Source organism: Sphaeramia orbicularis, chromosome 13 (genome assembly GCF_902148855.1).
Source record: "Sphaeramia orbicularis chromosome 13, fSphaOr1.1, whole genome shotgun sequence".
Classification (NCBI taxonomy): Eukaryota; Metazoa; Chordata; class Actinopteri; order Kurtiformes; family Apogonidae; genus Sphaeramia; species Sphaeramia orbicularis.
Genome location: NC_043969.1, coordinates 24489843 through 24516208, shown reverse-complemented (window position 1 = coordinate 24516208; position 26366 = coordinate 24489843). Strand labels below are relative to the sequence as shown.

The 26366-nt window shown below is 37.7% G+C and overlaps 2 protein-coding genes across 5 annotated transcripts in view; both read left to right on the top strand.

Moving 5' to 3' along the window:
- The window catches only part of LOC115431462 (cGMP-inhibited 3',5'-cyclic phosphodiesterase A-like), a 71558-nt gene extending 62066 nt beyond the window's left edge, over positions 1 to 9492 (top strand). Inside the window, exon 16 of one of the 2 annotated variants that reach the window (XM_030151838.1) lies at positions 4294 to 9492. In XM_030151838.1, the coding sequence (XP_030007698.1) occupies positions 4294 to 4610 (317 nt within the window). In that variant the 3' untranslated portion in view covers positions 4611 to 9492. The remainder of the gene's footprint in view (positions 1 to 4293) is intronic. The other variant, XM_030151839.1, reaches the window with a different exon arrangement.
- Positions 9493 to 20943: 11451 nt separating this feature from the next.
- Positions 20944 to 26366, top strand: part of LOC115431464 (solute carrier organic anion transporter family member 1C1-like) — a 45315-nt gene continuing 39892 nt past the window's right edge. For 2 of the 3 annotated variants that reach the window (XM_030151844.1, XM_030151842.1), the window contains exons 1-2: positions 20944 to 21200; positions 23447 to 23619. In XM_030151844.1, the coding sequence (XP_030007704.1) occupies positions 23524 to 23619 (96 nt within the window). In that variant the 5' untranslated portion in view covers positions 20944 to 21200; positions 23447 to 23523. Of the gene's footprint in view, positions 21362 to 23446; positions 23620 to 26366 lie in introns of all 3 variants that reach the window. The other variant, XM_030151843.1, reaches the window with a different exon arrangement.

The window sequence follows — 26366 nt, the reverse complement described above, 5'->3', positions numbered from 1 at the left end:
TTGATCAATGTGCTTTAACTTAAAGGCACCAAGGATACATTTTAGAAATAAGGTTAAAAAATGAAAAATGGTGGTCAGGGTACTGATGAGATTGAACTGAAAATCTATGTCTAAGTGGGGCATTTCGCAAAAATGAAAGATGATCTTTTGAGGTAGACTCAATAGCCATGTTCAGAATCACAATTTTCTCGCCCTTAAAAAAATGCAGGTGAGTTACAACCAAACTATCAGCTTTCCTCTAGTTTTCTCTGCTTCCAAGAGGCTTCGGCTGTGTGTGATGGCTTTTTGTTGATGTCATCTGACTAATCTTGGAACAACATTATCACACCAGTCCACATTTTTCTGTGCATATGTACCTGTAGTGTGTCAGTTATGTACTTAGATTGTGATGACCTAATTTGTCCCATTATAGTTTTATAATGAACCAAATATGTCTTTACACTTCAACATAATTCTAAAGCACCTGTGTAAATTCAGTTCAGGAGTCAGACTGACAGATTTGGGGTAATTCTTCATTATTTTTTCAGCAACATCAAACCAGTTACACAAACTCTGCAAGTTTATGTGGACTAAAACCAAATAATTTAATACAGACAAACACTTACGTATCGCAATAAACAGACGTAACCCATAAAGACCCAAACAGCCACTGGTGACCAAAACCATCTACTGATGTAAACTGTTTAATACCTGTTGATCCACTAATTCTATCAGTATATGTAAATAATTGGTGTAAAATGCAGTTTTTCATCTTTTCATAGTCACACAGTAAACAAAGTGTCAATTTAACTCTTAGAGAGTTGAACTGAACTCTGTTTCAGTTAACATTTGCTCCCACTCAAAATTAGAGTAAAATGTACTCTATGGCCAGTGTCAGTTGATTCTACTCAATTCAGTGTCAAAATTAACAATGTAATGTGTAAAAATATTTAACACCCTGGTGTTTTCACACTGTTAGAGTAATATGATTAAACTTTATGGAGCTAGTTTTACTTCAAATTTAGTTTTAAAATGACTATAATGTTTTAATAATAATAATAATCTTTATTTACATAGCACTTTTCATACATTAAAAACTGTAGCACAAAGTGCTTTACATATCAGTTTAAAAATCAGTACCGCCCCCCACCCACACCCACCCACACACACACACACATACACACACACATATATATATGCAAACCCACAAGCTCACACATACTTAAGAAGACTGGCTGAGCACGGGTGGACCAGAACAAAAATGTAAAAGTAAAAGTAAAAGGTAAAGAGGAGGTGCTGTCTCAGGGAGCCATCCGCACCAGGAGGCTGCCGCTGACCCCGGCAACCAGGCACCAGCAACACAGCCCCGCATCCCAACCAGTGGGAGAGGGCCAACTGGGGCCCCACACCCACCAGAAAGGAGCAGACCTCAGTGAGAGAAGGCGCCACAGCCCCCGGAGTCCACAGCCGCCCCCCGGCATGGAGGGCTCCCTCTGATGAAACACCAGAGAATAAGAAACATTAAAAAGATATAAAAGAATTGATTAAAAGAAGCTAAATTTAAGACATATATGAAAATAATAAAAATATTAAACATTAAAATGATAAAACAGAAGCACTGGTTAAAAGAATCTTAAGACATATATATATATTAAATATAACTATAAAACCTTTGAGTAGATAAAACAGAAGCATCAGTTAAAAGCCAAATTAAAAAGGTGGGTCTTGAGCCTCGTTTTAAAAATTTCTACATTCTCTGCGGCCCTGAGGTTCCCTGGCAGGGTGTTCCAGAGGCGAGGAGCATAATGCTGAAAAGCTGCCTCGCCATGAGTTTTTGTGTTGGCTTTTGGAACTGTTAAAAGGCCAGTGCCAGAGGACCTCAGGGTCCGCAAGGGTTCATAGGGTAAAAGCAAGTCTAAAAGATAAGAAGGCGCAAGACCATTAAGACATTTAAAGACTATTAGAAGGACCTTAAAATCAATCCTGAAACACACGGGGAGCCAATGCAGTGATTTTAAAACCGGTGTAATGTGAGCCCACCTTCTGGTCTTCGTCAGCACTTGAGCGGCTGAATTTTGAAGAAGTTGCAGTTGTGAGATTCTATCTTTGGGAAGACCAGAAAGCAGGGCATTACAGTAGTCAATCCTACTGGAAATAAAAGCATGCATCAGCATCTTTGTGTTGGCTCGAGAGAGAACTGGACGGACTCTGGCTATGTTCTTAAGATGGTAAAAACCTGTTTTTACAATAGATTTAATGTGTGGGATGAAAGTGAGCTCAGAGTCAAAGATAACACCCAGGTTTTTTACCTGTACAGATGGGTTGAAAGAGTATGCTTGTAATTTTGGTAAGTATTTCTCTCTCGTAGCCTCAGGACCGATAACTAAAACTTCAGTTTTGCCCTGGTTGAACTTTAAGAAGTTTTTTGCCATCCAGGTTTTAATATTTAAAATACAGTTAAAAAGGGCATCAACTGGCCGAGTGTCTTCAGGAGACATGGTAATATACAGCTGTGTATCATCAGCATAGCTGTGAAAGTTGATGCCATGTCTCCTGATGATATCCCCAAGTGGGAGCATATATAAATTAAAAAGTATGGGGCCTAAGATTGATCCTTGGGGCACACCACATCTAATTTCATGGATCACTGAAGAGCATGTATCCATACTTACCAAAAATTTCCTGTCTGTGAGATAGGATTGAAACCAGTTAAAAACAGTACGAGAGAGGCCCACCAGGTGTCTCAGTCTGTTTAAAAGAATTGGGTGATCTACTGTGTCAAAAGCAGCGCTCAGATCCAGTAGCACCAGGACTGAGAGTTTGTTTTAGTTTGTTATTTCTCTGCACTGTTATTTTCAACTTCAGTCTGCACCCTATGCCAAAATTGTAACAGTGTAGCATTGCAGGGGTCCCCAAGGTGGGGGTCATGAAGGGTGGAAGTTTGCTCTGTTGGTTTCAGTTCACACAAGGACTTAATTTTTGTTAAAGCAATCATACCTTTCCCCGATCTCCATTCAACCATTTTGTAGCAACAATCAGGTAAGGCATTGTTCTGCCTACAGGTTTGACTAATGGTGTCACATTAATTAAAAAAAACATAAAAAGGCCAATCCACGTTGTAAAACAGACATATTAACCTAAACAAACATTAACACAAAACTCCCTTGAACCCCTGCACATAAAATAGAACACAAGCAAAATGTCCAGTACCCCCAATGCAATGCTGCAGCCTGGCACTAATCATCACTCTGCAGAGTTGAATTTTACACTGCATCTGTGCAGAACTTTACACTGACTTTTAACTCTACTGTTAGATCTGGTTTTCTTTCCATAGAGCTATAAATACTCTATCTAGGTTAAAATAGCTTGACTCTGAAATATTGACACTGCATTTTTTTGCTGTGCAGCAGATATGACCCATTTGGACTTTCAGAGGGTCTGTAGTGAACGTTGAAACACCTTCATCTTCTACAACATTGATTCACTAGTAAAACCCATGGAGTTGGATCAATGGCAGTGGATGGAGACACTTGTTTTATGTTCAGTTAATAACATATTTTATTGAAAAAGTCACTTTTTCTTCAGTTTTCTCTGTTTCTGATATAATAAAACACAATTTTAATCTGAGCTTTAATGGACATCTACATGATCAGAAAATTAAGTGTAAGAAAATACAGGATTTATATTGAAAAACACAAAATACAGAGGATAATATTATAACAAATGGTGGTAAATCAATTAAGACTGATTAAATAGATAGAAAAATGCATTTGGAAGCTGCCACAGGAGGAACACTGGGTCTTTATGGGTTAAATCAATGCTCTAAGCTAGCAACCTGTGGTACACTATCTATACGCCCAGGGGAAGTAGATCATATGAAAAATTAAGATCCATCATAATCTACGACTGTAATACATTATACATAGCACAATACATATCTAAATAAAAGAGTAGATCGATAAAAATGGATTACTGATTATTGCTAATAATAATTAGAGTCAAAGTGACTGATCAATAAATTTACAATTGAGTATCAAAGTAACTAGGTATGGATTTGTATTTGTTGATTTTTTTTTTTTTTTTACTTTTTCTTTGTTAACCCCAGTGGAGAAGCCTGATATTAGCATCAAATACCATTTGATACTAAATTCTGTCGATACCTATAGTTTGTAAAATGTCCTGTTGGTACTGATTAGCCAGTTTCTTGCTGTCTCTAGCTTCAGTGTTTTACATATTGATTTGTTCAGCTGTAAAATGTCACCTCTTAGTGTCTGAGTTTCCTTCTCTTTTTGTTTGTTATGCTTTTTTTGACAGAGCTACAAGAAACCAAAAAGAAGAGCCGGAGGAAAGTGTTTTGCCAGATCACCCAGCATCTTCTGGAGAACCATGAAATGTGGAAAAGAGTCATTTCAGCTGAAGTCCAGGTGGAGGCTCAGCCAGAGGACTTGAACGGCATCGGTAGCACCACTGAACCAATCACAGCCATTCACGAGGAAGAGGAGGAGCAAGCAAGCAAGGAGGAGGAGTCAGCTGACTGCCTTGATGAAAGGGAAGAGGTGGCAGCTATTGAGGAAGAGGAAATCCTCCCTCAATCCGAGACTTCAGGGGAAAAAGAGGAGGAGCCAGAGTGATATGAACTTTGACCTCCTCTTAAACCAGGCATCTGAACGTTGTCTAAAATGATTCTTTCCTAACTAAACTCTTGATATGGTAGCCAGCACATCACTTCGACACAACACTGTAGAAGATGTTTTGGGTAATATGTGCCTAACAAAAACAGGGTTTGAGGACAGGGCCGATGCATGCCCAGTGCGTCTAACAAAGGGAGAGAGGTGAGATGAGCAAAAGATGAAGTGACTAGAACTAGCTGAAAAAGAAAGAGAAAGAACATGAGCTGTATTTGTTTTTACTGTAGTGTTAGTTTGGTCTGGATCTGGTACCCTGCCCTCACCCAGGCTGCCCATTCTACTGTATGGGCCAACCGTGCTGATTCCCACATTCACCCCACCAGTGATTAATACACTGTCACACACCCATCTTGTTTCTCCCATGCTATCAGCTCACTGTGGAGCCATCCGTCTGGTCAAGGATGTGCAACAAGCCCCCTCTCCTTGTAGACAATGGGATGAAAGCCAGGGAAAAAGTTGTGTTCACTGAGATTCAGCTCTGTGGATTTCAGCAGGAGATGGGGAGGGGGGGTGTACAGAGATGGTGTACAGACATACACCCACACAAGCATCGCACGCACCCACAGACACAAGCACTCACACAATATTACAAATAGGAAATTTAACAAAGAACCCTGTAGCTCTAAAAGCTTTATTCTCACTCAAGGAAAAACATACAACACAATTGATTGTTTGTCCTTAGTCACGTTTTCTTTTCTTCTTTCTTTTTTTTTTGATATGGAGTCAGTCCAACACACCTACATGTTTCCAGGCCACATAACTCAGGAAGAAACTGATTGAAATACAAGGATTTGCAGTGTACAGGCCCTTTCACTTGCCACTGATGATGCTGTCTGGGATGCTTTTGATTTACTAGTAATAAGGGAGTAGAATTTAGTAACATTATAACATATATTATATTTATTTTTCCAGTTATCTCTGTCTGTGTCCCAAAGTCTACTGACATTGGTTGACTCAGAAGACACATACTGTAACTAGGTAATAAGGTGGTGCATTTGTTGACTAAATATTACATCTATACATTATAACCCCCAGATTTTCTGCTTACATGTTACACTAAACAGTAGAGTACTGAGGGGAATTATTGCATCTTTGCAATATACAGTAATAGCCTGGTATGTAGGCCAAATCTTCAGAAAGGAAAGTAATCCAGTAAGCTATAGTGTTTCAGGCCAGAGCTGACTCATAGCTCTAAATCACCCTTGGGATTTATGTCAGTGAGACATAAAATTATTGTGGCACCCTTTGCAAACCAGGACCCACACACCTGCAACAGATCTTGAACTTTCATTATTTTGTTGCACAAAGCAAATATTTCACTAAAATATCCTGAGTCATGAAAGCAGCTACAAAGCCTAATACAGCATATATCTAAAATTTACAAGCAATTAATAAAAAGTATTCATTATGAATCTATTATTTGAGTGCAAGCTTTATAAGTTATTGTGTTTAAACTAAACCAATGCAGTCAAAGTATTTTATATATGTAGCAGTAAAATATGTAAGAGTTATTAGTAGTAGTGAGAGATGTGATTGTCACGGCAAAGTCTGAGTTCATAAGTTTGCCAAAAGTGCAATATAGAAAGCTCATGTTCCAGTGAAATCAAATCATTGTCAGCCTGTACACAGTTTTATTTCAATAAGTAGTTCTTACGGTTGATAGAGCCTATGGCCTGACAGGTTATGGTGTTGTTCACCTTTGATGTCCTCAAAGATTAATATTAGAGATGGCAGAGAAAAGTGTGAAATGGAAGAACAGCCTTTGTAATGAGGCTTAGTCATAACAGAGAAAGGCAAAGCCTTTCAGCTTGACCTGTAGCTGCTAATGAAGGGTTAGAGGGGTCTCAGATCCTTTCCACGTTTCTCATTCCGCACATTCCTCTGGATGTATCTCTCTGAAGATGAGCCAGATAGATCGGATTTAATATAATGTGATCTTCATTTCCAAGTACAGATATATTACAGGTATGTAGACACCAATGCAATTAAACCGTACAGTAAAGTTGACAGCACTTTTTTTTTTACCTCCTTACACTTAAGCTGTTTAGAAAATGTTCCTTCTGCAGTAGCAGTAGCTGGGGTAGATAAATATTTAATAGTGTTACTCCAGCTTTTTAGCAGGAAAACAGTCAGTGCAGATTAAAGTAAGTCTCGTTCCTGGAACAATGCAGGTACAAAATCCATCAGCAGCGGGGGTACATGCAAAATGACAAGATGCCCAGTCCTAAAATTTGGTAAATCATTGTTTTCCTCTTCTGAGGATAAAGAACACATTATGCAACTAGTCCATTACACTTAGACCACAGACGAGCCAAACAGATTTGTTTGCAGACATTGTCTAAGTTTATATTGGCTTTAGCTACACTACTGTGACCCATTTTCTTTACTCAATTAGCGTTTTTCTGTTAATACTGTCTAAATCCTCAAGTGTATCCATTGCACTGTTCTTAAAATGCCAATTGTGCAAAGGAGGGATAAACTGTGCAACATAATGCCCTTGACTGCTTATTCCCTGCACTTACAAAAGGGTGCAGTTGTTGAGCTTGTTTTTACTTCTAAAAAGAAAAAGACAGCCTGTGCTAACCGAAGCATGAGCTTATCTGTGTTCAAGTTCAAGTTGAGAGTTCTTAATCGATGTTTAAAGTCTGATTTCTTTTTTTATTATTGTTTACTGAACTTAACTGATACATTCATAGAAGAAATGTCAATTTGAATTAAATAATAATGATAATTAATTGAATTGGACAGAAAAATCACCACAAAATGAAAGAATAAAAACTTGTTTTTATAGATAGTGTTGCTTAGAAAATGAAATAAAGGGAACCTGAGATCTGACTCACGGAAAAATGCATCTGCAAATGGCAGCAATGCATTTCCAGTAAATGCAACAAGTTGCAAGTGGATTTATGAATCCACTTAACTGGGACAAACATCCTCCAGAGGCCTCTTGTTGCTTTGCCTTGTCATGCGTGCACCTGTACCAGTAGACATTCTGTATTATCACCAGCTGATGAATCACTGCTCTATATGGCTGTGGCTCATCTGAGGCAATGACTTGGGTCTTTGGGCATTTTTAATATTACAGCAACTTAGATCTCAAAGTTGTGCTCTCTAAAATTAAGCAAGCTGCACAAACCTCCTGTACACAACATGCATTTAAGCACATATGTATGAATGAGCTTGAGCTTTGTGCACTGTAAATACCCTACCTGCCAGTACTGATGCCTCACATGCAATATAATATACATACTAATGCAATGGACATTTGTCTCCTAATTCACCCTTTTACAAGTCCATTTCCCGCTATTATATTTGGGATTGTGTATAGACTATGAATTGTGTGTGATCAGAGGAAGCTGAAGCTCACTAGGGAGTCAGTCATAACAGGCGCTTCCCTCCTCTGATGTTCCCTTCTCGATCCTGCCTCACTAACTGTGTACACTACACTACAGCAATCAAAGAGACTTAATCAAAGCTGTGATAGACGTCGGGTTAGCTATTTTTGTCACAAACAGTCTATGGTCACAAACAATACTAAACATTTGAGTGTGTGTCTCGCAAAGCCATGTGGGATGAATGAACTGGCCAACTCGCCTCTGGTCTCAGATACAGATATTGGAAAAGAGATGTTTGGCCTCCACAGTATGAAGATAATGTCCTCTTTGTTTTTCTCATTGTGACTACACAGGTCAGCGGTTTGTACCAGGCAATCCCATGGCCATCATAATGCACGTCTTTACTTTCAAACTGTTTTATTCAATATTAAACTGGGTCACAATGTAACGGCAGTCCATGGTCCAACTGCAGCTCAACCGTCTCTCAGTCAGTTTAACCTTGAACACAATCGTAGCCAGTATCTGTAGTTTCTAACAGGAAGAAGGGGATTGCTGCACACTGGATTACCTTGTGCAAACCAAAGAAGCTTTCTGAACCTTTTTTTGTGATCTGCACAAAATGAGCCCTCAAAGAAGCATGTTTTCTTTTTGTGTCGATGTTATCCAGAAGCTGACCTTTGTAACAGTTCATGTATAGGGACAGGACAGAAGCTAAAGGGGACGCATTGGCTTTCATTTAACAAACCCGAGTTCACAGGTTCTGCCTGTGTCTGTTCTTTTTTCACTGCCATCATTAAGCAGCAGTAGCACTACAATGGTACTGACCAAATCTTCTGTTCTCAGACTGAAGCCCGTGTACTTTCTTTTGATGGTTTGAACCAAAACATTCCTTTTTGTATTGTTTGTTGTTTCAGCCATTACAAAAGGGGGCTATGCTCCTGTGCCATACCATTTTCACATGTATGTACTGTGTGTATACATTGTTTGAATGCTATATTCTTCAGCTTCCCTTGTTTGTCACGAAGGAAACCAAAACAAATGTTTTCACCACCTTTAAAGCAAGACAAACAAGAGTGACATGTTTTTACCTAATATAGCTAGCGCTTCAGAGACTCTGTTCTTTTCTTCTCTCCAGTATCTTGCACTTAACACATGTAGCAATACCTACAGGATGGGGAAATCGTGTGATTCACCAGTATTTAAGTACAGTAACATTTTATTTCTAGTATTGTTTGACTTTGTATAAAAATATATACTGTACAGATTCAAAACTATAACATAAAAGTTTTAGAAAAATATTTATTTTTACTGTTTTGTAATTTAGACACAATACTGTAGCTCCTCTATTGCCAGACATGCTGGAAGTGCCTCTTGATAACGTACTACAAAGTAACTATACAATATATTGGGATTATTAGAACCTGTCACTAGCAGAACAGTGTTGATGTTGTAATGTGAATATTGTTGAATAATAAGATTTATAAATGCTACACTTGTGTCTGCTTTGTTCTTTAGTTTTTATAAAGCTGTGTTATGCTGTGATTCTGTCAGGTAAAAAAAACCCTGAAATATTTGAAACACTTTTAAAAATTAATGTCTTGGATATTTTAATCAGTGAATTAAACCTCTGTTCCAATAATGTAGCATATAGCCAAGTTGAATCTTACATAAAGCCCATTTCTGTGCCTTCAGACTCTTCAACTACAGCTCTGCCTGTCTTTTTTATCTTCAAAATTAAGAATGCTGTTGGATATTCATGCATTTTCTATGTTGCTAATTATTATAGTTATAATTATCCTCTTAGCAGCAAAACCAGTACAATTAAGTGAAGCTATTCATCATGGTATCACAGAAAACCTTGGCTCAGAAGGGGACAGAGTCAATAGAATAAAGAGCAGGCCATCCCTCAGAAAGAATCTATTATTATAAAGGCTAAAGGAGAGAACATCAAATTTCCACATCCCACAGAAGGAGCCAATGACACACCCTTGCTGTGAGAACCAGTTTATTCATTTTTCAGGTCCCAACAGTAAAAAGCCATTTCATTTCACCTAAGGCTGGCAGCCAGAAATACAGCAAACACTGCATATGTAGTAGTCTATATTTTTCAACCCACACTTCATAATATTACATTTTGCCACAAAACTGTAAAGTGTTAATTTTAGATGTTAGATGTTTGATATATACTAACAGTTAGGTCACTCTGCACTGTTTGTGAACTACTTTTATCCACAAACAAAGGTATCAATAATTGCTTTAGCTGTTTTCATTTAGTTCTTTATGTGTTCTGTGTTGCATCATGCATCTAATCCACAGTAAAGCTTAAAAAAAGGTAGAGAGATGTGAGATGTGTTACAAAACCAGGGCCTAAGCTGAGTGCAATGAGTTCATTTTTCAGTCAGTCAAAACTATGCGTTGCCACAGGCGGTTCTGGTTTGGGGGTTTGGGGACTGCGCAGAGTTTGTGCTTTTGTCTTTAATGATTGTTTTTTAAAAGCTATGACAATACCATCAAAGTAATCCCCAAGTTTAGTCTGGTCCTTGAGTTTAGTCTAGCTGTAAGATAAATTTAGGTATAGAGAGTTTGATAATTGGCCCATATGTTCTGTATTGTACGGACTGAAAGTAACACCCACTGATGTTGTTTTGAGTGGACTCTATATGTGATTGAATTTTTTTCAACCTTGGAATTCACTACTGAGTATGGGACACATCCAGACGCTTCCTCTTCATCCACTCAATGGACTCACCAAATTTGTACACTTAGACCTTTATCTTTATATACATTTTATCTGTGGTTGTTGAGATCGCTGCTCCTGTTTATAGGCTCACTGCAAAAAATCTAAATCTTACCAAGTGTATTTTTCTCATTTCTAGTCAAAATATCTCATCACACTTAAAATAAGACATAATCACCTAAAGAGTAACTTTTCAGTGAGATATAAGAACTTATTTTTAGACAATAGATCTTGAAAATCTTATTTCAAGAAATGCCACCAAGATAATTTTCATTTGTTCCACGGGCAGATTTTTTTGCTTAATTCAAGCAAAAATACCTTACATTAATTTTTTTACTTGTTTTTACTGGGGCATTTCTTCCAGTTAAACCTCTAGATTTGTCAGGAATCTCACTGTAACGTGTTAAATTTCTTTCTGAATCCTGACTGTTCATCTTGTTCTCTCTGTCACGGTTCATGTCTGAGAATGTTAACGTCATTCAGTTTCTCTTCCTGCTAATCCACACTCTCCTTAGATGTGACCCTTGGACCTTTGTGGATAATGAGCATTCATGGGGATAAAATCTACTCTGAGATCAAATGACCGGTGTAGATGGTCTATATTCCCTCTGCAGTCTTCAACCTGCCTCACTGAAGAAATGTCCACACTACGCTGGCTAAATCTGACCTGTATTTATGGTAAAACTGACTTTCCTCAGAGAGAAGATGCACATTTGTTTGAATCAAAAAGACAAGAAAAAAGGAATCAAAATTTTGAGATTCAACTGGCTCATATCTGACAACTGATGGTAAACGATGGATATATATCTTAATTTTATGTTTCACCAACAAAAAAACACAGGAAGAGAGGGTATTACTCTGAACCTGAAACAGGACTATTAACATAAGGTTTACTTGTACATGGTGTTTTCAGATTTTGGCCTGCATAGTGAACATAGTAGACTAAACCCAGTCCTTTAATCCCTATTAAACTTTCACAGGGGAATGAAATTTGGATGTAAGCTGTTTAACATAAGATCATGCCAGTATCCTCTGACCCTCATAAGATCTGTATCTTCCATAAAAGAAAAAGAACTTTGATTAGATAGGCAATGGAAAATAAATGAGGAAATATACAACAAAATATGCAGTATGCATCTCGTGTAATATCAACATAAAATGTTGATGTATCAAGATTATGCTGCTTCCACTTTAAATATAAATGCATCTTGAGCGTGAGTAATCAAAAAAACAAACAAACAAAAAACATGCAATTTCAATTATATTTCAAGAATAACACCGAAAAACATATATAGTCTGTGTTATTTGACATGACAAGTGATATTTTTCCCATTACTTTACCACAATTAATTCTTCTGGGTTTTCAGCTCCTAAAACATGTTGAAACTGCAGTAATATTCAGTTGTTATTCCTGCAGTAGGAAAATCACATGATATTACAAATTAACTGTAATGCACACACTATGACTTCACATTGCTACATAATGTTTATGTACAGTGTCTCCACTGTACAATCGACAAAAATAAACCATTAATATAAATATTAAGATTGATCATAAGGTTCAGGGTGGGCTGAAAGTAGGTTTACATGAAGCTCTGTAGTTTCTTTAAGTTGCAATATTTGTGCTGAGAGTAGTGACAAACTATTGTGAAAACAAAGTGTTATTGTTACCACCTATTAGGCTACTAGGCCTAATACAGCCCAGCCAACCAAAAAAAACCTGTTCCAGAGGCAGATAAAGTGATTACCCATCATGCTTAGTGCCTACAGTATAGGCTTGTGGGGGCAGTGTTATGATCTGGGGTTAATTCAGTTGGTCAGGTCTAGGTTCAGTAGCATTTTACATCCATTAAAAAAGGTCAGCTGAACCTGAATATAGTGAATGATCAAATCTGAACACTAGTGGATTTTTTTCATCCTTGAAAACAAAGATATTCCAAGATAAAAATACTGGGATTCATCAGACTCAAATTGTGAAAGAGTGGTTCAAGGAGCATGACACATGGTTTTTACATATGCACTGGCAGGCCTGAAGCTCATTGAGAATCCTTAGGATGTGATGGAGAGGATTTTACGTAGCGGTCCAACTCTCATCACACTAGTGGGTAAAAATGTGAGGCATCACTGGATGTAAATAAACATGGCATAAGCACTATGTGATGGAAATGATTCCACGGCAGATGCTTCCTGCACTCAAAGCAAACAGCAATCCAACAAAATATTGTGTGACTTTTTGTGTGTGTGTGCAGTGAATTTCCAAAGAATCAGAAATACAAAGAAGCATTTTATTCCTCAAATAATTAAAAAAAAAAAATCCTTGTAATGTTTATCTCACCTTAAAAACATGTTGTAAAGGGCTGCATTATTTTGCATAGGTTTGGAACGCATACAGTTATTTTTTATGTATATGTTTTCTGAACTGATCTAAGCATCATGAGATGGCTATTAAAAGCTCGAACAGCTTTCTTTACCCTATGCATATTTAATCATTTTGGTCAGAGATAGTTAATGAACTCCCATTTGATGCCACTAATTGGGGCACCATGGCAGTATATAGATATTCTGCAAAACAACAGGTGACTCGTTAATGTTTTAAGACATGAGCTTCCAATGGAAAGCTTAATCTGAAAGAGTTGATTACAGTTGGTCACCTAAGAGGAGGAGGTCGTGTGATGGCGTTAGTACAAACACTGAATCCAAATGCAGGAACTCGGACACAAAAATAAGGTTCAAAAGATTTATTATTTACACAGAGGTGTAAGAGTAATAATAGTGACAGAATCTTGAGGATAATGGTTGGAGATATCCTCCTCTGATTCGTCCTCCGGTTCGAGGGCAGCAGCCCGTCTCCCCGAGCGGCGTTTGGGGTATTTTTCCCGACTGGGGAAAAGCAAAGGGAGGTCAGGGACAGAAACAGGTCATACACAGGCAGGCTATCACTCAGGCAACAGGACATAAGGGCTAGACAAATACTCACGTACCAAAAAGTCAGGGCGAGAAGATCGAAACCAGGAAATCAGATGAGGCAGACAAAACCGACAGGGAGCAGGCAGAAGGCAAAAAACCGAGGAATCCAAAAAGGGTCACAACAGGCAGACAAAACGAACAGACGAGGTCAAAACGCTGGTTAGAACTACGAGAGTTACAAACTGGCATCTGACTAGGGGAAGAGACAGGGTTTAAATACACAAAAGGGAGGGAAGACAACTAGACACAGGTGGAGCAAATCAGGGCGGAGACAGGTAATCAGGTAAGAGGTCAGGGAGAACAGGGAACAGGAAGTAAAGACGACAGACAAGACACATGAGGGGAAACTTAACAGAATAAAACAGGAAATGACAAACAAAACATAAAAGACAGACAAAACCAGACTAACGTCTGGCTGCGGGTATGACAGGTCGTGCCATCCAGGATCCACAAGACTGATACCACAACTGTAGTTAAAACCCATATAATACCTGGAATCTTTAGATTTCAAAGACTAAAGGCAAAGAAGATTCACACTGACAAGACAATGATCACATACCTTACGGTTGTATGTGTGTATATTATGATTAGACACCTCTGTGTAGATATTTATGGTGTATGTATATATTATATACATGGACACTCAAAGCTGATGTGTGCAGGATAAAAAGCCACTATATCAGTGGTTCCCAACCGTTTTTGGCTCGTGACCCCATTTTAACATCACAAATTTCTGGTGACCCCAGACATTCAAAACAGAGATATTTTTTGGCTAAAATGAATTTGTTTTTGATCATGTAATAGTTGTCTATACTATGTTGCAAATAAATGTTAATTTTAGAGGACGTTTAGGCTATAAAATGTATATTATTATGGACAGAGGCAGAAAAGACAGGTGTAGATTACTGCACAAAGTGAGAATTTGATTTTCCTTGGTCAGGATATGGACAGTCAGTCCAGCTTGGATTTACAAGGCTGACAATTAATACTGAACAAACAATAACTCAAACTATGAATTATGAAAGAGCTGCAGCATCTGAAACCGACCACAATGAACATTTGACAGATAAACAGTACCACAGTGCTTCAGTTTCAGCTTCACAGTTTGTCATGCCTTTAATGTATTGGGATTGTCTCTCTCAACTCACCATATATTTGTTATTAGTAAGTTTTAATTTCTATCAATTACTACAAATTTCAGGCGACCCCCATTTGAATTCCAGGTGACCCCACGGGGGGTCCTGACCCCAAGGTTGAAAAACACTGCACTATATTGATATGAAGACCCCTTCTGATTACAGGTGGGTAATTTACCAGTGCTCTAATGTTAGTATTTGATGTGTGATGATGTGATATGTTTGGAAAAAATGAATAAAAAATGCAAGTCATTAAAAAACAACATATAATTAGACAATTTGAGTCTAATATCAGGCTGTGTGGACAGAGTAATGTAGCATCCACAGTACTCAAGGACATGACCATGTGTCGGTATACTCATATAATATTTACCAACTGACGGCTGCCAATGCCAATGCAATCAGATACAACTTGGCAAGACAGGTGCTGTAGAAGCATGATGGAAATATGCTACCAGTCACCTTCTATGTCCACATGTTTACTTAACTTTGGTCCGTCCTACAGCCATAAACCACTGTGAAAGAGGAGATGTGCAGTGTCGTCAAGCAGAAAAATCTCCCTATTTAGAAGTCACAACACATACATCAGCTGGAACATGAGGCATTTACTAACAGGAATGAAATACAGAGACAGTCAAAAATAGGAAAGGAATGCATCTAAACATACCCAAAGAGAAAATCCAAGAAAATGTCACAAAAGCAAAACATGTTTCAAGCAAGAAGCTCTACTGTACTCTCTGTTGTACTCACATGATGCTAGACTTTTTCTATTTAAAGAACTCGAAAGTCGAAAGGGAATAATAAAGTCAGAGCAGACACACAAAGAGGGCTACTGTCAGTCGGTCTGATAGTGCTATAGCCTGAAAGATGACCAACAAAAACTATGCGCAACAGTGAAAAGAATATGTAGGAGTAACAAGATCATTCCAGTCAATGTGTCACAGAGGTCAGGACCATGCAACAGTCTATCCTTTGTTATTTATGATTTGACTTTATTGTTGTTTGTGCTGATCCACAGAGACAGAGCTGAACCAACATCATGGATAACACTTACACTAATACAAACAAAACTAATATTTGTATCATCTCCTGAATGTGATCCTGATGAAATGTATTTTTATCTTCTGTCCTATTTTTATACACATACTTACATATTACATACTTAATTTCATAGATTTGCAGTAATACCACAGCCTTTTTTACAATCATTTCTAAAACAAGGTATGGTTGGAAGTTAGTTTATTTAATTGTATTTTGTTGTTATTATTATAGTAACTCCACTTTTTACTGTTTTTATTGTTATCTCTTTCCCTCATGTTTCTGGCTGTTGGTTGTTTTGTCGACAGAATTTATATATGACAAATTGAAGTCTGGACGAATTGATACGGAAATTTTGTGTGTCACAGTATTCATTTCCACCAATAAAGCATTGAAATTACAAACATAGCATGTCATAGATTTAGAGAATATGGGCAACAACAAACTAGACTCAGTGTTCTGTGTTTAACTCTTAAAGACCCAAAACGCCACTGGTGACCAAATGCATCTATCTCAAATGTTTATTATATATTGAACCACTAATCCTATTGATACTAATAGTTATTCAGGTAAAATGTAGTTTCAGCTTTTCATTGTCATCAGATATGAACCATTTGGACGTTCAGAGGCTCCGAACTATCATGCTTTACAGCATTGATTCACCAATAAAACCCATGTAGTACAAATGTACTGCCAGCTTTTATGAACATCTATATTAGGGGTGTCAAACATGCAGCCATGTGGGCCAAAACCAGCCCACCAAAGAGTGCAATCTGGCCCGTGGGATAAATTTGTGAAATGAAAAAACAACAACAAAAAAACAGTTAAAATCACTTTAGTTCAGGGGTCACATACAGCCTAATTTGATCTCAAATGAGTCAGACCAGGAAAATACTGTCACAATTAGCTATGAATAACAACAATTCCAAAATTTTCTCTTTGTGATGGTGCAAAAAATTTAAATAACACAAAAATATCAACCAATCCTTCAGCAAAAAGTGTGAATAACCTCATCAAATATGAACAACCTGAAAGGTCTTCAGAGAAGAAAGTGCAGTTTTAACAATATGATGCCTATTACCAAACATTTTGTGCCTTTGTGATCTGTAAGTTGTAATGCACATGTGTAAATGATAAGCTGAGGCATAAAATTATTAAAATTGCACTTGTTTTTCTTAAGTAATTTCATATAATTTCATTTTTTTTAAAAACATAGTTTGTAGATGTAAGCATTTTCATAATGTAATTTTACTTTTTTCTCTCTAAAACACTGGGAAAAGTTTGGAGTTAGCATTGTTTAGGCAAGGCAAATTTATTTGTATAGCACCATTCATACACAAGGCAATTCAAAGTGCTTTACTGAGGCATTGAAACCCATAAAATGACACAGAACAATAGCAGAATAAAACATTAAACAGAAGGAAAGTGCAGAAAGGATGCTCCACTCCGGTGGAAACCACCACCCCTGGGGTTACCTGCCTCACTGTGAGTGCAATTCACTACCTGCGCCCCCAGTGACTCAAAGAATCCCAGAAGCTCAACCAGTTGTTAACAGCTTCTCTGTGAACAGCAGGTGAACCTGGTCTGAAAAACCATGAAACCCAATCCAGCTGTTACCCCTGCACACATTGTGAAACCCTGGCAGCTGTCTGAACTGCCTGCTAGCACCTTTAAACCTGGTATACCACATTTTTTTTAAACCTGAGTGGTGGAAAGAAAGAAATAAAAACAAGAATACGAGACAGTTAAAACAAAAGCTAAAAACAGTCGTGACTAATATTAAGAATTTAATGTTAAATCAATCAAAACAGTTAAAATTGTGAATTGCAGTGCAGGTAAAAAAAAAAACAACAAAAAAAAACCTCTAATCAAAGGCAGCTGTAAACAAATGCATCTTTAACCTTGATTTAAAAGAACTGAGAGTTTCAGCAGTTTTAGTTTGTTCCAGATGTGTGGAGCATGAAAACTAAAAGTTGTTTCTCCCTGTTTGGTTCTGACTCTGGGGACAGAGAGCGAACCTGTGTCAGAAGACCTTAGCGGTCTGGATGGTTCATATGGTAAAAGGAGGTCACGGATGTATTTGGGCCCTGAACCATTCAGAGCTTTATAAACTAACAAAAGTATTTTAAAGTCTATCCACTGAGAGACAGGAAGCCATTGTAAAGATCTCAGAACTGGTGGAATGTGGTCAACTTTTTTGGATCTAGTGAGGACTCAAGCGGCAGCATTTTGGATCAGCTGCAGTTGTTTGATCAGACCTGTAAAGACGCTGTTACAGTCATCGAATCGACTGAAGAAAAATGCATGAACCAGTTTTTCTAGGTCCTGCTGAGACATAAGTCCTTTAATCCTAGAGATATTCTTCAGGTGCTAGTAAGCTGCCTTTGTAATGGTCTTAATGTGGTTTTGAAAGTTCAGGTCTGAGACCATGACCACACCCAGATTTCTCGCCTGACAGCTGGTTCTTAGTTGTAATAACTGAATCTCTGTGCTGACTTTTGATCACTCTTGTTTTGCTCCAAAAACAGTGACTTTTGTTTTGTCCATGTTTAGCTGAAGGAAATTGTGGCACATCCATACATTATTTCCTCTATACATTTATCCACGACCTGTATGGGACTATGGTCACCTAATGACACTGAGATATAAAGTTGTGTATCATCGGCGTAGTAATGATAGCTTATTTTGCTGTGTCTTATGATCTGAGCCAGTGGAAGCATGAAGATATTAAATAAAAGAGGGCCCAGGATGGAGCCTTGGGGAACTCCACACATTATTTTTTTTCCATTCAGATTTAAAATTGCCTGTTGACACATAATAGTCCCTATCTTTCAGATAAGAAGCAAACCAGTCTAGTACCATGCCACAGAGTCCCACCCAGTTTTCCAGTCAGTCTAGTAATATACTAAGGTCCACAGTGTCAAACAGAGCACTGAGATCCAACAGTATTAGGACAGAGGTTCTGCCACAGTCTGAGTTTAAGCGGACGCCATTAAACACTTTGACCAAAACGGTCTCAGTGCTGTGGTGAGCTCTAAAACCCGACATGAAAATATCCAAGCAGTTGTTTAGGGTTAAAAAGTCATTTAACTGTTCAAAGACAGCTTTTTCAAAAATTTTGCTTAGGAATAGCAAATTTGATATAGGCCAGGAATTTTGCATTAAGGCTTTGTCCAAATTATTCTTTTTTCAGCAGAGATTTGATGACTGCTGTTTTTAATGCCTGAGGGAACATGCCTGTTAAAGTTTACAGGTTATTATGTCATTATTTTACTGGTCTGGCCCACTTGAGATCAAACTGGGCTGTATGTGACCTGTGAGCTATGAGATCAACATGATCTATGAATTAAATATGGGAATATACCTGCTATTCACTGACAAATGCAAAGGAGTGATAGATCTTTCAGAAAGAAATATAGTAGTGTAGCGGGGTGTCCACAAAGTTTCTTTACAATTTAAAAATGTCTTACAAAAGCAATTAATGAGATGAGTTGATCAGATTTGTTTTATGTACTCAGTGGTTATCAAACTTTTTAATCACATTGTGGGATCATGTGCAGTCATATCATTGGACCACACTGGGTACTGCATGTTGGTGGGTTCCTAAATCAAACATTTCCAGACCGGTAGATTGGAGGGGATGGCCCATTGGCCTCTGGACTTCTTTCTATGGGGTTACGTTAAAGATATTAAGTATCCAACAAAGCTATGGGACATCAACAACCTGAAGGAAATGATCACTGAGGCCATTGACACCATTGGTGAGGCTACGATACAGTGAACATAGCAAGAAATCCAGTACCATGGCAGTAAATGAGTACTTTTCATTTTGTAATCGTTTCACTGTAAATCATGTATTTACCATATTTAATTTTGTATACTTAATTTAGATGTTCATGAAAACTCAGAGCTAATTTAAAGGTTATTATATCACAACAGAGAAAAGTGAAGAAATGTGACTTTTTTTTTTTTTAGCAAATGTATCAATAACTGAATATAAGAGCAAGTGTCTCCATCCACTGTCATTGATCCAACTCCATGGGTTTTACTGGTGAATCATTGTTGTAGAAGATGACGGTGTTTCCATATTCACTATGGAGCCTCTGAACATCCAAATGGGTCATATCTGATGACCATGAAAAGATGACAAACTACATTTTACACAATTATTTTAATAATAATAATAATAATAATAATAATAATAATAATAATAATAATAATAATGGATTAGATTTTATATAGCGCTTTTCTAGACACCCAAAGTGCTTTACATAATTGATCCATTATTCATTCACTCTCACATTCTCCCTCTGGTGGTGGTAAACTACATATGTAGCCACAGTTGCCCTGGGGCAGACTGACAGAAGCGTGGCTGCCAATTCGCACCTACGGCCTCTCCGACCACCACCAAACATTCATACGCATTCATACACTAGTGTGAGTGGCACTTGGAGGCAAGGAGGGTGAAGTGTCTTGCCCAAGGACACAACGGACTGACTGGGATAGAACGGGATTCGAACCGCCAACTCTTCGGTTATTGAATGACCTGGTCTACCACCTGAGCCATGACTGTTCAGGATTAGTGGATCAACAGGTATTAAACATTTTAGATCAGATGCTTTTGCAGGGGAGGTGTAGGTCTTTATGGGTTAAATGAGGCAAAAAAAAACCCAAAAAAAACCAAAACTTCAATATCTACTTTTCATTTTGTAATAATTTCCACAGAATTGTCTATTAATTTGATTTTGTAATAAATGTGTTCAATTGTAAAGAGACTTTATGGACACCCTGTACTTCAAGGTTTTTAAAGGTCAACAGTGCACCACATAAACAATGGATAAATAGGATAATATTGTTTAGATGTACAGGTTTGTTTGCTGTATTGTGGGTAGGAGTGCTGTAGTACTCATGTAAAGCTTTGCAGGATTGTGCTGAAAGGAGAAAGTGGGTGGGAGGGAGAAAAGGGATAAATGAGAATGAGAGGACACAGAAGGCTGGGGAGAAGGAGAGGGGGGGAGAGAGAGAGAGAGAGAGCCGCAGGGAGACAGAGGGGCGGAAGAGAGAGAGAGAGAGAGAGAGACGGCAAATGAAGACAAGCGGCTTTTCTTTGTGTGGAATCCTGATCCACTGACTGGCCGTGTCACCAGCCTGTGCAGAACCCACGAGGAGCAGACAGGACCGGATCTGCACCGACACAGCCTGGCATCACCCGGAAAAGACATGTTTGAGGAGATAAAATGCCTGTTTGATTGGATTAGTCAGTCTGAGAGTTTCCGTGAAGTGGGCTGGAAATGAACTCTGAAGATACGCGTGGATCTGGGTGAGTTTGTGATAAGAACCAGCGTGATCTCGTCCCTTTTCCCATCCACATGAGAACAAGTTTGGCCGGAGCGGGCTGAAGGGAGGCTACCGGTGTTTCCCATTGGCTGTTGAATCCTAAAGCTCAAGTCAAATTGGGTTAACGTTTTACAGGACACTGAGGTGAGTGTCTTTAAACGCAACACGCTTCAGTAACTCATGCAGCCCCAGTTTATGCCCCTCATGTGAGTCATATATAAATTAAAATACAACCACATAAAGAAAATACACACTGTTCTTGACTTGTCTCCTAACTCAGTTTCATGCTTTTTTGTAAATACAGTCTTACTGTACTGTGTAATAACATTTCCTGTTTGTCATGTTCTTGCAACCTGCTCCAGATTTGCAGACAGATAAAGCAAATGAATGAATTGCATGAATTAAGTAATAGAGTGTATGGAATAAGACTTGTACAGTATGGAATGATATTTGTATAGAAACATACTTCTATTGTCCCTCTTTAGATATTAAAAATACAAATACAGATAATATGGCAACACGTGGACACTTGGATTCCTGTATAAAATAACCCATGGCCCAGATTCACTGCTGAAAAATGTATAATAGCAGCACATATAGATTATAAAACAATTTCCAAGCTAATAGCATAAATGAACATGAATGTACTTCCTTTAGACTTCCTAAATGTCAGTTACTTGATGCCTCCTGGTCCTTTTCATCTCTCTGCCTCCCAGTGGAAGGTTATACCTGACTGCATCCCTCTGTAATTGGCTATGTTTCAGTGTAAACAAAGAAGACAGTAAACATTTAAAAGAAAAAAAAATCCTTTTCTTGTATGCAAATTCTGCTGCTTTTGTCGCCTTTTGCTCTTTTTTTTGCATAATAAAGGATGCTGTTGGTGTCTTTCTGTAAATGTAGGTCAAACCTATTGCGATTAGCCAGCTCCTTTCAGTCCGCTCTGGTCCTTAAGGAAGAAACAACATTCTTTGAAATGCAAACTTCTTACACATAACCCCAGCGATGGTCTCTCTGACAGTAATGGCACTGGTATTATGATGGTTTTCTACTAGTATTTTATGCTGCATAGCAGTCACTAATCCCCAGGAGCATTTCACATGACATTTATAGAAGCAAATAGGCTCTGCCAAAGCAGAACCGTAATGCTGTTGTGTGATGGCTCAGAAATGTCTCGCTACAAATGCATAATGGAAACATATTGTAGGACACCCAAAGTATGTTTTATTTGCAAGATTAAAATATTAAAGGGAACTAGGCCAAAGAAGTACACACAACATTTGCATTTTCCTTGAGAATGCTTAAAGTAAATGCAAGACCAGACAGTCTTTTTCTTTTGTATATATTCTACCTCAATATTTATATCTTTAACACATGTAAGACACAAAGCATACATTTAAGTAGCACATACTGATCCAGTAAAACATGCAGGGAGGCACTAGAGGAGCAAAAATGTCTGACCACAACAAGGTCTGGCTTACTACAGTAAACACCACATTTCTCTGACTCACACAACAAGTAGTATCTTCTATTTTCAACAGGTGTAACATAAAGATTTGACACAAACAGCTTGATTTGCTGGCTTGTCCTCCCACCAGTTCACAGCCAGTTAGAAGATGACTGACAAGGGATGAAAATCTTGATTTGTTTGAGGATGCAAAGTTTATCCAGCACTGCTAATAATACTCAACAAACACTGGATTTATTTTGTTGACTCCAGCTGCTCTGTGAACTGATGCTTCTCCAGTCTGACAGCATTTGTTAGCAAAGGAGACTAGTTCAGGCCTCCAAACAATTTAAAGAAAAGCTCACTCAAAAAAAAAAAAAAACAAAACAAAAAGATTTAGATTATGGTTTTACCACTTAACAGCTCTGGTTCATGCTTGATTGTATTTGATCACATGATGGGTGAGTGAACAAGTACAATTTGCTAAATAACTATAGGTATAGATACACAGCCTAAAATAGTGAAATGGGGGAAAAAATACAATTTTGTGCTTTTTTTTTTCTAAGCGTGTGAAAAAAAAATACACATGCTGTTCAAGTGCTGAAAGTTATTGAGTGTTTAGCTGAGATTTAGGAATTAGAATCTTAGGACCAGAAACAGATATTATTCTAAGCCCCGCTGTGTTTTTGTGTGTCTCACCTTCTCCTCTACCAGCTGGTGTAGACATTTCTGCGTATGTTCTAAGGATGAGAAGTGGGTCACATGCTTGAATTATCTATTTGCAGGGTTGCATGCATCAGTGCCAAGAAATTGCATTGCGTGGGAGACTTGTGCTAAGGAGACACAGAGACATTTCTTGAGGATGGAGGTGGCAGCCGAACAAGGTTGTACACAGGAGAATGGACGCTGTGACGCCAAGGTCAGAACAGCGCGCTCCACTTCCTGTTCCAGCCTGAAGGTACACAAATTAACACGTCTTAATCATAGGATCAAAGCGAAACACTCTAGCTGGCACCTATGTATGTTACAGGATGGAAGTAATGTGTGTGTGTTTGAATTGAAGTTTGGTCACATGCTTGCATTTACGTAAAGCCCGGTACTAAGTAAATAACAAAATTACAGAGACAATCCTCCAAGTCACTACCACAAGACCAGTGTGTCTGTAATGTAAACACATTACAAGAAAAAAGGCAGGAAATGACCAAATTATTCATACTATAATTCATCTACTATTATGACAAAGATAAGTCCATTATTATATCCTTTATAGTACATACAGCCTTGCATTCTCCCAAAATGTTTAGTGCTTCTTTTTCTGTTTTTGCTCTCACATCAAAACCAAACTGGTCCATTTTTCTTTTGTTGACTTATGTAAGAAACAAAATAAAGCTTCTTTTGTCCTTGCAAATTGACTTCCTTATTTTCCAAATCCACAGAATGAGAGTGAAGATGGGAAGCACATGTAAGAGTGATGTAAGCGCTGTATCAGCAGTGGCTCTTACGCATCAGCATTAGCTTACTGCAGCAAATTATTAAAGCAGAACCCAAGACAAAACAGAGATAAGTAGATATTATGTAATTGTGAAGAAAGTTTCAGTGCATGAACAGGATCTTATTTAAAGGAGTGATATTTTGTTGTTTTAAATGGAATTATGCATTTTAAAACATTTCCCTGTGGTCTACATAAACTGTAAATGCTATGTTTGGGTCTGAATTCTTCATTAATTAAATTCCACAGGTCCTTCAACCCTATTTCTGAGTAATGACACCAGAAAGGTGGTTTTGAGCGCTGGTCCTTTAAATGCACAAGAGCCACCTGTTGGCTGTGCTGCTCTGTCCCGTTCAACCAACAGCTGAACATTTTAGGTAATCGGCTCGAAGTTTGGACATGTTTTCAGTATGGACTACAACTGCTGCTGCTGACAAACAGTTATGGCGTATTTGGAGAAATGTTCATCTGAAGTCTTGACCTTGTATGTGCAAATGTCCTGACTTAACTAGTTATAGACGTAACAAATTAAGCAGGAATTAAAATGGGTTGTAGAATCTACTCGATTTTTGCCAAAATGAATATAAAGATAGCTTTACAGCACCTGGAGGGTTCAAAATCAAACTTTATGAGCTATTAAGGTCCAAATACACAAATAAATGAACCAAAGACTAATAAAAGTGGGTTTAGCAAAATATGACCCCTTTAAAGCTGCATTAGCAAGGAAAAACTCCATGTCAACTATCCTGAAAAAAGAAAGCACAAACACTTTAGGCATCCACTCTTAACAAATCGATTATTAGAGGTCTTAATGTAAAATGTTGCCATTCAAATTTTACCTAAAGTGCTTGAAACATTGCATAAATCTTGTTAGCAACAAGTGTTTATTTTTCAATATTTTTTTTTTATAAATGGCACAATATATAATTTGATAATTCTGCTCGTTTCATGATTATTTTGATGCTAAAACCTGAAGAAGAAGGTTCATTAACTAAAACTTTAGCTTATGAACATGATCATACAGAAATGATGTAAGATCGATGTAAGCTTATGCATTTAACTCTTTATCGGGCAAGTGACTATTTTTGGTAATTTCTGCAAACATTAAATATGGGGCCAATCCCGTGCCTCAGTGAGGTCAAGAAGCATATTGGTTTTTATAAGAATATACAGTAATTCAGAGAGGTTTTATAGAACTTTTGAAGCCATAAATAATGAATATGAGTTATTTTTGTTGGTTTATGTCCTTATAACAGTTGTTTTATTGCATGTGTTTACTTTTTAGCAAGTGCTGCAGGGATGTTTTATGGCAAGGGGAGGAAGACTAACACATTAGGGTTGAAATTTTGAATTTCAGAGGATTTCAGTGAGTGCCCTATAAAGGGTTAAACAAGAGAAAATAATAAATCAAGATCACAATCGCATTCACTTCACTTGTTTCTAATTATTATCTTACTACTGATAGTAAGTTTTGCAAGAAATCATTATTGTCAGGGCTTCTGGGTTTTCTCAACTAGAATTACTGACTTTGAAAGAAAATAGTCACTCAAATAATATAAAAATGTACCTAAAATCACTTTGTTGTTGCAGATGCATTGGTTAACTTTTATATCTGCAGACAGTTTAACAAGCTAGAAAACATCATCCAGTGTACTTTTACTTTTACAAACTTTTTTGCTTGATATTTCTCATCTTGTCGGACTGTAAACAGACGGAGCCTGACTTGATCTGACTGGACTAGATAAACTGTCATGTCTAAATAATCTTCATAATGGGCTTGACAGTCATGAAGTGTGTACATATTTACACTTTTTCTCAGTAGCTGCTTCTAGTTTTCCTCCAAAAAGTGATGTAGTAATTAGATGGACTGTGACCATGAGGTGATGCTGGTTCAACATAGGGTTGCTGCTAAAGATGCATTAGCCCCTCATCAGCATCAGTGCTTGTTTTAGATAGATAGATAGATAGATAGATAGATAGATAGATAGATAGATAGATAGATAGATAGATAGATAGATAGATAGATAGATAGATAGATAGATAGATAGATAGATAGATAGATAGATAGATACTTTATTGATCCTTTGCAGGAAATTATTTGGTTACGGCAGCAGTAAAAACACACTGACCCATCCCAACAGACAACCCCACAGACAACCAACATTGGAGATTATTCATTCTGGACTTTTCTGGTGTAGGGGATAATATAACTGGTC